The following is a 14,586-nucleotide window of genomic DNA, read 5'->3' on the forward strand; positions in this document are numbered from 1 at the left end:
GGTGATGGACAGGGAGGCCTGGAGTGCTGTGATTCATGGGGTCGCAAAGAGTTGGACACGACTGAGTGACTGAACTGAACTGAACATATGACCTAATTTCTATGAACCTTGGGGCTTTGCATGTCTCTTGATTTTAATGTGATTTATTCATTATTCTTCCTCTATGTATGGCTTACTCTCTCATTATTGTCATGAGTCTTTGTTTTATTTTAAGAATAAAATAAAATAAATTTTCATTTATTTCCTTCCATAGGAATTGTTTTTGAAAATATCAGCACTTGTAACGTTTGAGGAAACAATTATCTAACATAGGATGCCCCGAGATCTTGAACACCTGTACCCCCAGCAACCCATTCCTGAGACCATCACCAAACCTGGTTCTGAGTAACAGCCAGCTTTGTTCCCACTGTCCCACCTCCCTGCACTCCAGCACACTGGCCTCTAGATGTCTTAGCCAGCCTGAGGCCCAACTTCTAACTCCAAAGCAAACAAGGAAATAAGAGCCTGAATTTTAGAGTCTAGGAAGGGCTTGATCAGCTAACAAATTAAAAAAAAAAAAAAGTTGACTAGTCCAACTGAGAGACTGGACTTATATTTTATCTAATTTTAATTAATTTGCATTTAAATCGCCAGATATGGCTAGCAGCTACTGTGCTAGTAGCACAAGACCTAGAGAATCTAGAGGTGGCACAGATCTAGAGAAAAAAACAAATACAGAGCTGCCCTATTGGTTACTTTTCTATGTTTACATTTTGGAAAGCCAAGATGAAGTAAGGCCCTGGCAGGCAGTGATGTCCTTGTCCCAGTGCTCTAAGACGCCCACAGGCAGGCATCTCCAACAGCGAGATTCTCAACTCTCCTTTCTTCCCATGCCAGCTCTCTTTGGATTCAGCCAGCAGCCACCTTAGCCCCATGTGTTTAAGAGAATTTATTATTATTATTACACTCCTGCTTCTCTGTGCTTCAAGTTCCATGGCCCCAGTGTCTGCAGGAATTTCATCAGCATCTCAAATCCACAATTTCTCAAATGCAATCCATTATCTTCTATCTTCCCCCATCCTCCAAACCTATGATTTTCCCTGTACTCCTTCTTTTCTGCAAAGGTTCCATCACACAACCAGGTTCCCTTTATATAAATCTAAATGTCACCCTTAACTTTCTCCTCTCTCTCAGCTCTCAAAATCTCCTCAGCATCTCTTCTATCAGCCTCATCTCCATTCCTGCTGCATTTACCCACACTTAAGACTTTGGTATCTCCGAAGCCTCCCTGACTCTCCCTGTCCTAACCTGTCTTCACCCCAACCAGTTTTCCCCAAATGAGTCCAGGGCCCTTCTGCTGCTAAGTCGCTTCAGTCGTGTCTGACTCTGTGCAACTCCATAGACGGCAGCCACCAGGCTCCACCATCCCTGGGATTCTCCAGGCAAGAACACTGGAGTGGGCTGCCATTTCCTTCTCCAGTGCATGAAAGTGAAAAGTGCAAGTGAAGTCGCTCAGTCGTGTCCGACTCTGAGCGACCCCATAGACTGCAGACTACCAGGCTCCTCCGTCCATGGGATTTTCCAGGCTAGAGTACTGGAGTGGGTTGCCATTGCCTTTTCTGCAGGGCCCTTCTAGTCAGCCCAACTGTATGCTCCAGGAATTCCTACTGCAATGCTCACTCTACTGTGCTGGAACTGTCCACTTACTGCTTCTGTTCATCCACTGCTGCTGCTGCTGCTGCTAAGTCGCTTCAGTCATGTTCGACTCTGTGCGACCCCTGAGACGGCAGCCCACCAGGCTCCCCCGTCCCTGGGATTCTCCAGGCAAGAATACTGGAATGGGTTGCCATTTCCTTCTCCAATGCATGAAAGTGAAAAGTGCAAGTGAAGTCTCTCAGTCGTGTCCAACTCTGAGCGACCCCATAGACTGCAGCCTACCAGGCTCCTCCATCCATGGGATTTTCCAGGCAAGAATACTGGAGTGGGGTGCCATTGCCTTCTCCAGCTCACCCGCTACTTGAGGGCAAAAAGTAAATTGGAAGGTTTTATGCATAGATATGGGCCATCTCTAATACAGAATGTGTTCAATAAATACTTGCTAAATGAGAACTACAACAGATATCTGTTATGGATTCAATGTTTTGTCCCCCTAAAATTCATTATGTTGAAGCCTTAACTCCCAAGATGATTAGAAGGTAGGGCCTTTGAAAGGTAACTCAATTTAGATAATGTCTTAAGGGTAGAACCCCCATAACAGGCTTAGTATTCTTTTAAGAAGAGACACCAGAGCTTCTTCTCTCAGTCTTGTCAGGATCCTGTGAGAAGGCAGCTATCTGCAAGCCAAGAAGAGTCCCCATCAAGAATCAAATCTGCTAGTACCTTGATCTTGTTCTTCCCTGACTCCAACAAAACTGTAAGAAAGAAATGTCTGTGGAAGTGTTAGTCACTCAGTTGTATCTGACTCTTTAAGACCCCATGGACTGTAGCCCACCAGGCTCCTCTCTGTCCATGGAATTCTTCAGGTAAGAATACCGGAGTGGGTAGCCATTTCCTTCTCCAGAGGATCTTCCTGACCCAGGGATCGAACCCAGGCTTCCTGCATTGCAGGAGGATTCTTTGCTGTCTGAGCCACGAGGAAAACCCTTAAGTCACCCAGTCTATGGTAAATTGTTACAGAAGCCAGCATTGACTAAAATGACACTTCTCTTTGTCTAATTGTGCCCAACTCCAGTGTGTTCTAAAGTGCAACCTTTTAGGTTATTCCCCTAGTCAAAACTCTTGGGAGAGCTTTTTACTGATAGACTATAAAGTTCTAAACTTTTTAGCCAATCATTCAGGAACTACCTGGAATCTCAGCTTCCAGCCTACTGTTCTGACACCATCCTCCACACCTTTACTCTTCTCCCCCTGACTTGCCTCAGATTGCTCCCTTCCCCTGCACTATCCTGACATGTTCTGACCCTGCCTCCTTTCACTTCAGGGTCCATTTCAGCTGCCACTGCATCCAGGGACCAACACAGCCAAGGGTCCTCTCCCCACCTCAACATCCCTTGCCTTTCCCCACACCTGTCTTTTTCTAATGCAATCATATTTTCCATGAGAGAATATAGTCAGAAGAAAAAAAATCACCTATATTTGAAACTGGCTTAGAGATTCTCTTAGGAGGACTAACCTTCTAATCCAAAACACCATTTCTCAAATGCACTGAGGGGCCACATTTTAGGGAAAAGAAAACAAAACCACAACCAGAACCACAAAGTCAGTCAGATGCTAACACTGACAAACAGCTGTAAGAAACAAAACTGAGTATCACTTTTCACCACTGCTCCCACTGGAGCATCAACTACAGCAGTTAAATCACCACCACTCCCAACTCTTTATTTGGAAGACTATCCCCAGGAACATCAGTGAAACTCAGATGATCAATGCATGTGCAGCCCCTGTCTTGCTCACCTGGCTATGAACTCTTTGGGGACAAGAGCCTGTGTGATCCAACTGATAAACTTAACACATCACGTTAGCTAGATGCTTTGGGCAAAGCCCTACATTTCACCTTCCCACAGAACCACTACGAAAGTTCTAAAGCCACTTTCAACTCTAAGACTATCAGATTCTATGAAATTAGTGTGCAGACCCTGTGGTCTCTGAATGAGGAAGGAGAGACAGATGCATGTCCTAAGAGCAGAGAGGCAGTGACCAAAATAATCCCACCAACTGGGTATCAAAAAGGGACCAGCTCCAACCTAACCCCCTACCTCTGCCCTATCAACAACAAGTCATTCAAAATGAGATTCAAAATCCCACTAGGATGCTCCACCGGCTAAGACTCCACATGCTCAATGCAAGAGCCAGGCCTGATCCCCTAGTCAGGCAACTAGAGCCCACGTGATGCAACTAACAGTTTGCATGCTGCAATGGAAATCAAAGATCCCCCACACACAGCAAGAACCAGCACAGCAAATAAATAATAACAAATATTTTCAAATGGTCTTCTACCTTATTTTTTCAGTTTTCTTAGAGTAAGTAATTTAACTAGTGATTAAATAAGGGCAGCATACTGTTCCTGTTTTTATTATATTACAAAATATTTTCTAACAAAACTTTCTACAACCTCAAATTCCAACACATGAACTATTTCTTCATGAACATTTTTGGATAAGCTTTTGTTTTCATTGGTTTTCCTTCTTTTATTTCATATTCTATTTTCTTATACGCTCTGAGGGAGCCCATGTTAACACACTTCTTGGCATCCCTGTTCTATGGCATCCTGGTGGCTCATGTGCTGATTTTTACAGCTTCTCCCCTTGATATGTCACATCCTTCCCAGTAGCTCAATCCCATTGATTTCAACTCTATTACTCCTCTATTTCTTCTCCCTTTTTAATGCTTAACTTTTATAGCCAAAGAATAAAGTAAAAATTCCATAACATCTCTAAATGAAACTGCTCGAGTGTTAAATTAACTTTATATTCACATTATTTTTAAGTCTAACTACACAGTATATCTATATTCCCAGCTCCCATGTTCTTGTTGTACTCTTGGTGAAAATGAATCTGGAAATTAAGGCTTTGAGGAATTCTCCTTCCCAACTACACCCCTAAAAAAACAATGGCATTTGGAAAACCTCCAAACAGGCAAGGCTAGAAACTGACAAGTCTTTTAGAATACAAGAAACATAAAACAATGAATGGGTGGACATTGGGACCCAAGAAGCTCTGGGCCCAGAAGACCTTGGTCAGGCAACTTCCATGGGGAAACAGGGGCTCAGGGGTCCCTGCATAAGGGGAGGGCCAGAATCAGGCGGTACACAAGGGCCAGCAGGTCTCCTCACTCCTTCATGCTATGGTCTGTACCACCGGGGGAAGACGGGAAGACCTCCCACTGTAAGACCAGGTTCTGGACTGGATCCAGGAAAAGAAAAGGCAAAACTATAGAGAGAGAAGCAGGGATTGGCAGGGAGAGAGAAGAAAATATCAAAAGAAACAAGAGGACTTCACACCAGATGAAAGTATAATAGAACAATGAGAAAAATAGTACATTAGGGTCATTTGTACATTTTAAAATGCACAAACATTTAAAAACACATACATATAAGAAATTAAGAACTAAAAATAGGCAGATACAAACTGAATAGTAACTTTAGAAATAAGAAATACAATCATGGCAATAAAAGTTCAATATAAACACACAACTGTACACAAAGAATTAATAAACTGAAAAATAACACTGGGGAATCCAGCCAGAAGGAAGCACTAGAAAAAGACCTACAAATCATAAGAAAGCAGTTAAAGAAAAATGGAGATAGAATGGGAGGCTGTACCGTACAGTTAAGAGAAGTCCATTCAAGAATTCAGAGCAAAATACAGTTGTTTTCAGAAGTGCAAACACACAAAGACAGTGGCCATTCATAGACCCTTGGTATGGTTTAAAAGACAAGTGAACAGAGAAGAGGGACACAAAAAACAACAGTGAATATGAAAACTGATAACATATATTGGTGAATTTAACTGCTAATTGTGCACTATCACAATCTGAATGCTAAAATAAGCCTAAATCTCTAAACCATAATGACAAAGCAGACTCAAGTGAACTAAAGTTTTTGTCTCTCAAGTAGAGTAGGGCAGGGTAAATGGTCTGCTGAGCAAATGGTGCAGAAGAGACAAGTCAAAACCCAGGCATGAACTTTCCTTTTCATTTTTCAAAGATGCTCTAGTTTAAACCTGGAAACCTGATTTCTCTGTTGCTCTAGATAAGCCTTCAGTATAACAGAAATTTTTACTTTGAAGAAAGAAAACAAGTAACACCACTTACAAAATCAGTGGAAAATCTCCCTGATTTCACAGAGTAAAAATCAAAATATAACTGCAGATTTGGTCAACCAATGTACTTAAAGATGCTGTGTTCATATCTTTCTTACTGGGTATTTGCAGCAAGGCAAATTCCAGGACCCTGTTTTAAAGAATCCTAGAATGGTATTCTTGATATTACCATTTCTAATACTAAGGGGAAAAAAACCTGAGGCAAGATCCCTCTAAAGAGCTTTTTTCTTTTTTAAACCAACACTTTAGGTATCTTTACACACATCAAGTCATAATCCTACATCTGAAAAAAAATATTAGCACTGAATATAATGAATGTGTGTCATCAACCTTATCCGACTTATCTGATATCACTTATCCAGGTAAAATATCTCTATCTTGGATGCTATTACCATAATACAAGTCATGGACATTTGGGTTCCAAACAATGAATGCACTCATTCATCCTCCCACCTTGAAATCCAAGTCTGAAGTTGGGTCACAGATTATTTCATAAAAACACATTTTTGGAGATAAAATTAAGCCTTCAACACCCTCTAGTGCACAGTGAACACTGGGCCAGTTTTACAGTGTTCACAGCAAGGCATGCTTCCTTCTTGGAATTAATCCCAGCAGGTGACTCTAGGCAGTGAGTGAGTGAAGTCACTCAGTTGAGTCCGACTCTGCGACCCCATGGACTGTAGACTACCAGGCTTCTCTGTCCATGGGATTCTCCAGGCAAGAATACTGGAGTGGGTTGCCATTTCCTTCTCCAGGGGATCTTCTCAACCCAGGGATCAAACCCAGGTCTCCCGCTTTACAGGCAGACGCTTTACCCTCTGAGCCACTAGGAAAGCCCTGACTCTAGGCAGAGAGCAAGGCTAAAACCACTGTCAGACAACAGGGTTCCCAAAGACTATCTTGTGTGAAAAGCATTTGCTCTTCAATCGCCTTAACTTTCACTGAGAACAGAAGTATTAATGTTAATCCTATTCAATGCAGAAACTACTTTAGAGTGACTTAACAAGAAAGGAAGACAGGGAATGCTGTTACCGGAAGAGTAAAGAAAGACGGGTGCTTCGCTTCATCTTCATATTTGCCTTCAGCTGAACTTCCAGCCTCCATGGATTTGGATGTAGTGTTCTTACCAATACCCATCATTAAGAGAAAAAGAGTAGCTTGGGGACTGAAGTGGTTGGAAGTTAAGGCTTGTCAATACAAGGAGCCCAGATCAGAGTCAGCTCTTCCAGTGCCGATTCTCAGGCAGAGATGAGCCCCACAAGTGCCATTTCTTAGCACCTAGAAAAAGAGAAAGCAGCCAAATCATGTCAAGCATACAAACAACATAAGACACACAGACATTGTATTTCCTGCACAGGAAAGTCAGAGTACAATTATATCCAAACATTAAAAAAACTCCAGAGAAGGCAATGGCACCCCACTCAGTACTCTTGCCTGGAAAATCCCATGGATGGAGGAGCCTGGTGGGCTGCAGTCCATGGGGTTCGCTAAGAGTCGGACACGACTGAGCGACTTCACTTTCTCTTTTCACTTTCATGCATTGGAGAAGGAAATGGCAACCCACTCCAGTGTTCTTGCCTGGAGAATCCCAGGGACGGGGAAGCCTGGTGGGCTGCCGTCTATGGGGTCACACAGAGTCGGACACGACTGAAGTGACTTAGCATAGCATAGCATTAAAAAACTCATTACTTAATCACTTTTCAAGTCCTCATCCACTTTCATTTATAGTCATTCAGATTCTGAACCACCCTCTGGAGAGGGGGACCACCAAAATTGACTATCAAAAATATTAGAATACTAGGGAGGAAAAAAATAGAAGAGGCATTTCTTTGACATGCATTACAGTATCTATCTTTTAGTCCAGCACTATCCAACAGAACCTTTCTACAATGATGGAAATATCCTACATCTGTCTTGTCCAATACATTCGTCACTAGTCACAGGATACTAAGCACTTAAAATGTGACAAGCGCAAGTCTTCCCTGGGGGCTCAGTGGTAAAGAACCCAACTGTTAATGCCGGAGACACGGGTGTGATCCCTGGTCCGGGAAGATTCCACATGCCGAGAGGCAACTAAGACTGTGCCACAATTACTGAGCCTGTGCTCTAGAGCCTGGGAGCTACAACTGCTGCAGCCTGTGCACCCTGGAGCCTGTGCTCCACAACAAGACAAGCGGCACAAGGAGAAGCCCCCACACAGCAACTAGAGTAGCCCCCTCTTGCAATAACTAGAGAAAAGCCCACAGCAACAAAGATATAGTGCAACCATAAATAAATAAATAAAATTATTTTAAAAATGTAACTAGTGCAGATACAGAAACTGAACCTTTATTTGTATCAAATTTAAGTTTGGCTAGCGGTGATCATACTAGACAGCTCAGCCACAGCCAACGTACTAGGAATGAATGGATCTTAGCTCCCCAACCAGCGACTGAACCTGAACCTTCAGCAGTGAAAGTGTGGAGTCTTAGCCACAGGACCACCAGGGAATTCCCTAAGATAGAAAAAAAAAATACCACATGCAGGTAGAGGGGAGAAGGGACAGGAAACCTTCACTGGCTCTCAGGTTAGAACAATGTCAGATCTTAGCGTCAATTAACTTCCCACAGAGAATGAATAAGCCAGACAAGTTGTCCTGCAAATGAGAAGGCAGCCCTACAAGAAGTTTGGAAAGACAAGTAGAAAACCTTCTGTTTAGGAAATTTTCTTAAGACACCTCAATCAACAAATACTTTAGATAGGCTGGAGAAAAACAGAAATATAAACAAGAAAACACAAAATTGGAGAATTCAACAGTTAAAGGGCAAAAAGGAAAAATAATAGAAATAGCTGCCAGAATGTCAAGTTGCCGCAATGGGATAGAGCTAGGTACACAAACACAAAAATTTTTGAGGTGGCTCTTTCGGTTTAACTGTTCATCCACATTCTGCATTCTTGTTCACATCTCATCCATGACTCTTTAAAGCAGTGGCTCTCAGTGAGGAGTGATTTTTTTTTTCCCTCCAGGGGATATCTGGCAATGTCTGAAGACACTTTTAGTCATCACAACTGGGAGATAACTGCTGCTGCTGCTGCTAAGCTGCTAAGTTGCTTCAGTCGTGTCCGACTCTGTGCGACCCCATAGACAGCAGCCCCTCTGTCCCTGGGATTCTCCAGGCGGGAACACTGGAGTGGGTTGCCATTTCCTTCTCCAATGCATGAAAGTGAAAAGAGAAAGTGAAGTCGCTCAGTGTGTCCGACTCTAAGCGACCCCATGGACTGCAGCCCACCAGGCTCCTCTGTCCGTGGGATTTTCCAGGCAAGAGGACTGGAGTGGGGTGCCATTGCCTTCTCCGGGAAAATTGCTACTAGTATCTAATAAGTGGAGGCCAGGTGTGCTGCTAAAGATTCTGTAGAATGCATAGGATAGATAATACTTTTTTGTTATATTTGATGCAAATATCTTAGTCCAGGGTTTTGCTTGCTCGCAAATTCTATGAATGATCTTTTAGAATTGTTTTTATTTTTATGTAACCAAATCCATCAGTCTTCTACATTGTGATTTGGCCACTGCCATCCATCAGTTTTCCAAGATCTGAACAAAAAAAGAGTGTGACAACAACCATACCTAAATGTATTAATAAAATATGCCTGAAGAGACCCTGACAGATTTTTACCATGGCCAAGACCTTATGTTTTCCAGAAGATAGGACAAGCAAAGAGGATGGTGAAAACTGTTGGGTCTTTATAAGACTACTTGCCATAGAGTCACATCCAGAGGGACCATAACCTCTTTGCTGTATATCCAGCCCCACTGCCATATGCATGCCAGCAGAGCTTTCAAATCTACACTTACCCAAGTTAGGGGAAATGAAAGAACTTTAATGTAGAATACATTTATTCTACTTGCTGGGGAAGACTGAAGGCAGGAGAAGGAGACGACAGAGGATGAGATGGTTGGATGGCATCACCGACTCAATGGACATGAGTTTGAGCAAGCTCCATGAGTTGGTGATGGACAGGGAAGCCTGGCATGTTGCAATCCATGCAGTCACAGAGTCGAACATGACTGAACAACTGAACTGAACTAAACCCATGTAAACTTTAGCTAAAACATAGGACTTTAGTGTAGAATACATTTATTTTACTAGGCTAATTTTATCTTCATGTTTGTTTCAGATGTATACGTCCACTGCAGGAGCCAACCCTTCCCATTGGCCCTCATCACCAGAAACAGAGAGGGGTAAAATTCCATCTGGACAAGACCACTTTCATCAAGTACTCTGTACTCCATTTCTCTACCCAATGTTTAACTGACCCTTACAAGCTTCCTGGAGTGTGTAGTCAAGTGGGCCTTAGGAAGCATTACTATAAACAAAGCTAGTGGAGGTTATGCATTTCCAGCTGAGCTGTTTAAAGATGATGCTGTTGAAGTGCTGTACTCAGTATACCAGCAAATTTGGAAAACTCAGCAGTGGTCACAGGGCTCGAAAAGGTCAGTTTTCATTCCAATCCCAAAGAAGCACAAGGCCAAAGAATGTTACAACTACTGCACAATTGTACCTACCTCACATGCTAGGCAAGATAATGCTCAAAATCTTCAAGCTAGGCTTCAACAGTATGTGAATCAAGAACTTCCAGGTGTACAAAAGTAAAGTCAGTCGCTCAGTCATGTCAGACTCTTTGTGACCCCATGGACTGTAGCCCACCAGGATCCTCTGTCCATGGAATTCTCCAGGCAAGAATTCTGGACTGGGTTGCCATTTCCTTCTCCAGGGGATCTTCCCAACCCCGGGATCAAAGCCAGGTCACCCGCATTGCAACAGACTATTTACCAACTGAGCCACCAGGGAAGCCTTAAGTGTAGATGCACAAGCTAGATTTAAAACAGGTAGAGAAACCAGAGATAAAATTACCAACATCCACTTGATCATAGAAAAAACAAGGGAATCCCAGAAAAACATCTATTTCTGCTTCACTGACTACACTAAAGCTTTTGTGTGGATCACAAGGAACTCTGGAAAGAGATGGGGATACCAGACGGCCTTACCTGCCTCCTCAGAAACCTGTATACAGGTCAAGAAGCAACAGTTAGACTTGGACATAGAACAATAGGTTGGTTCAAAATTGGGAAAGGAGTACATCAAGGCAGTATATTGTCACCCTGCTTATTTAACATATTCAGAGTATATCATATGAAATGCTGGGCTGGATGAAGCACAAGCTGGAATCATGATTGCAGGGAGAAATATCAATAACCTCAGATATCCAGATGACACCACCCTAACAGCAGAAAGTAAAGAGGAACTAATGAGCCTCTTGATGAAGGTGAAAGAGGAGACTGAAAAAGCTGACTTAAAACTCAACATACAAAAAATTAAGATCATGGCGTCCGGCCCCATCACTTCATGGCAAATAGAGAGGGGAAAAATGCAAACAGTGACAGACTTTATTTTCTTGGGCTCCAAAATCACTGTGGATGGTGTCTGCAGCCATGAAATTAAAAGACACTTGCTCCATGGAAGAGAAGCTATGACAAACCTAGGCAGTGGATTAAAAAGCAGAGACATCACATTGCTAACAAAGATTCATCTAGTCAAAGGTTTTTCCAGTAGTCATGTATGGTTGTGACAACTGGACCAATAAGAAGGCCGAGCACCAAAGAACTGATGCTTTCAAACTGTGGTGTTGGAGAAGACTCTTGAGAGTCCTTTGGACAGCAGGGAGATCAAACTAGTCAATGCTAAAGGCAAACAACCTTGAATATTCATTGGAAGGGCTGAAGCTGAAGCTCTAATCCTTTGGCATTCTGATGCTAAGAGTCAACTTACTGAAAAAGACCTTGATGCTGGTAAAGACTGAGGGCAGGGGAGAAGGCAGTTGTATGGATCATCAACGCAGTGGACATGAGTTTGAGATAGTGAAGGACAAGGAAGCCTGGCGTGCTGCACTCCATGGGGTTGCAAAGAGTGGGACCCGACTGGGCGACTGAACAACAACACAAGCTATACTGAGGGGACCCATCCACTCCTTTTTGCCTGTCTATTACAGAACATCAGCCTTTGGAAAGCCCTAAAGACGTAGACCCAAGTGAGCATAAAAGGTTTTGGGGCCAAAGAAAGTATAGGGCAGGAAGTTTGAGAAAGGTTTTGGGGCAGAGGGCTGCAAAGTCCAAGATGGACAAATGGAGGGAAGAAGAAGAGGAAGAAAAGGAGAAGACGGTGACCACTGAAAATAAAAATATATTCTTGAAAGTCCCAAAATGACAAAGCACTCAACAGCCAAGTACTCAAGACTTATGAAGACAGCCTCAAGGCCAGAAACCACGCACTAACCTGAGATGAGAGTCTTTTATGTGTAGAGTTGAACTTTCAAGTGGGGAAATGCCAAGGCCCAAAGGCAAACACAGCAAAAGATTTTAAACAGTGACGTTTAGGGTCTATGTTAGAATTTGTGGTAAAACAGAAGGCAAAATCTGCCAAAAAACCTGAAATGGGAAAGTGTCCTCCCCCAGTGCCTAATTGACCCTTCTTCCTACTCTGTGCAAAACAAAGAGAACAAGCAAGCCCATGCTGTCTGCATGCTGCATCACTCATTCAATGGACATGAACTTAAGCAAACTCCAGGAGACAGTTAAGGACAGGGAAGCCTGGTGGGCTTCAGTCCATGGGGTCACAAAGAGTCGGATACGACTGAGCGACTGAACAAGTGCTATCTTGCCCCTGAACCCAAGACAAGGGGAAAGACGGGGCTGAGGGATAAAAGGTCTGATTCATCAATAATGAAAATGAAAATAATGACAGTAGTTTTCCAGCTATGTGTCCATGTGTGCCAGAGACATCTCTTACCTCTCATTATATAAACAAAAATTACTACTTGACAGGCACACTAACTCTATAAAAGTGGAAACTGAGCTTCAGAGAAATTAAAAGTAACTTGCCAAAGGACACCCAGTTATAAGCAGTGCAGCAGCAGAACTCAAACTTTAAATCAGTATTCCTGTCCTAACAATGCTTATACAAACAAGACATAAGCTTTAAGATGGCAGAGCTCCTTCTCCAGAGCTTAAGCCTGCCCTCCTCAGACCAAGAACTCCCAAATATGTGCACTTCCACTGCATAAACCATCATCTCAACAGCACAAAAGCCTCCTGTTTGTTTCATCTTGATGGCTCTACTGCACCAGGAATGGCCATGCTACAGAAACTACCATACCATTTGATGGTGTCCTAATTAGCCAAAGAATGACACCCAAATTGCTTCACGAGGTTTCAGGTCCACTGTGAAGCCTACTATGTAACTTGATCCTGCTATGCTGTGGTTTCCATCTTTCAGTTAATTCCTTGATGGCATCAGATCCTAGCCCTCCGGCCCTTGCACATGCTGTTCCTCCAAACACATTCATCTCACCCATTTCCCTCAGGGGGTAACTCCATCAGTCTGGCCTCTGATCACCATAGTTCATCATAGCATCTGGGAACCATAAAGATGGTTACGACACAGCAAGATAATGTCTACCTGCTCAGCCAGACAAGTACAGAACAAGAGGCACTATCCCCAGTGCTGAACTTAGCACCTGTATTAAACATGCCCCAAAATATGCAGAGTAAATGATGCTTAAAAATTAATAATAAAGGTCAATCATATAATATAACAGAAGATCTCGGTTCGATTCCTGGGTCAGGAAGATCCCCTGGAGAAGGGAATGGCTACACACTCCAGTATTCCTGCCTGGAGAATTCCATGGACAGAGGAGCCTGGTGTGCTACAGTCCATGGCGTCACAAAATGTCAGACACAACTGAGTAACTTTCACTTTCATATAATGTAACAATCATTCCTGCTTAATACTTTTATTTAATCTTGGAAAAGGAAATCAACAGCCAATATTAAATTCATCTGTGATACAAGAGACTGTTGTTGCAATTTAGTGGCCAAGTCATGCCTGACTCTCTTGCAGACTAGCTTTCCAAGTTCCTCTGTCCATGGGATTTCCCAGGCAAGAATATTGGAATGGGTTGCCATTTCCTTCTCCAAGGGATCTTCCCTACCGACCCAGGGATCAGTTGCGTCTCCTCCACTGGCAGGCAGATTCTTTTACACTGTGCCACCACGGAAGCCCAAAACCATGGTATGATCCTACAGAGGAATGCCACTATAGCCATTAAAAAGATAGCACAGAAATACTGACTGACATGGGGAAATGTGTGCCCTAAGTTATATACAAAAACTGGTATTAAAAAAAAAAAACAGTATTATATTAATAAACCAGTCACAGGACAAATACCGCACAATTCCACTTGTATGACGTATATGAAACAGTCAATCACAGAAGCAGAGAGTAGAATGGTGGTTGCCAGGAACTGGTGCAGAGGGGAAAGCAGGATGCTGCTTTTCAGCAGATATAAAGTTTATTATGCAAGATGAAGATCTCTATAAGTTATAGAGATCTGTTGCAGCTAACAACAATGTACTGTTCATCTAAAAGTTCATTAAGAGGGTAGACCTCAGCAATATATAACAATATCAATTTCCTAAAATGATACAATGAATGAAAAGGATTAAAAGCAATTTAAAAAATGAAAGAAGCAGTATGTACAGCAATAACTCATTGTGTATGTGTAAGTGTGCCACATGTATAAACACACCAAAATGTTAACCGTAATGTTTACTGGTGGGACAGCAAAGGACTTATTTTCTTCCTCTTATTCCTCTGTATTTCCTAAAGTTATGTACTTAACAATGAAAGCTATGCTCACTTTCTCACCCAAGAGCCACATCAGCACCCAGCTCTTCCCTGCTATTAAGAAT

The 14,586-nt window shown here is 42.7% G+C and overlaps 1 protein-coding gene across 3 annotated transcripts in view; it reads right to left on the reverse strand.

Moving 5' to 3' along the window:
* The window catches only part of SLC23A2 (solute carrier family 23 member 2), a 142,427-nt gene that overhangs the window by 82,310 nt on the left and 45,531 nt on the right, over positions 1 to 14,586 (reverse strand). For 2 of the 3 annotated variants that reach the window (XM_070381241.1, XM_070381240.1), the window contains exon 2: positions 6,831 to 7,076. The exons of the other annotated variant lie outside the window; for it this stretch is intronic. In XM_070381241.1, coding sequence (XP_070237342.1) covers positions 6,831 to 6,938 — 108 coding nt within the window. In that variant the 5' untranslated portion in view covers positions 6,939 to 7,076. The remainder of the gene's footprint in view (positions 1 to 6,830; positions 7,077 to 14,586) is intronic. 3 annotated transcript variants of the gene reach the window in all.

The sequence above is a fragment of the Bos mutus genome, chromosome 13, assembly GCF_027580195.1.
Source record: "Bos mutus isolate GX-2022 chromosome 13, NWIPB_WYAK_1.1, whole genome shotgun sequence".
Taxonomy (NCBI): Eukaryota; Metazoa; Chordata; class Mammalia; order Artiodactyla; family Bovidae; genus Bos; species Bos mutus.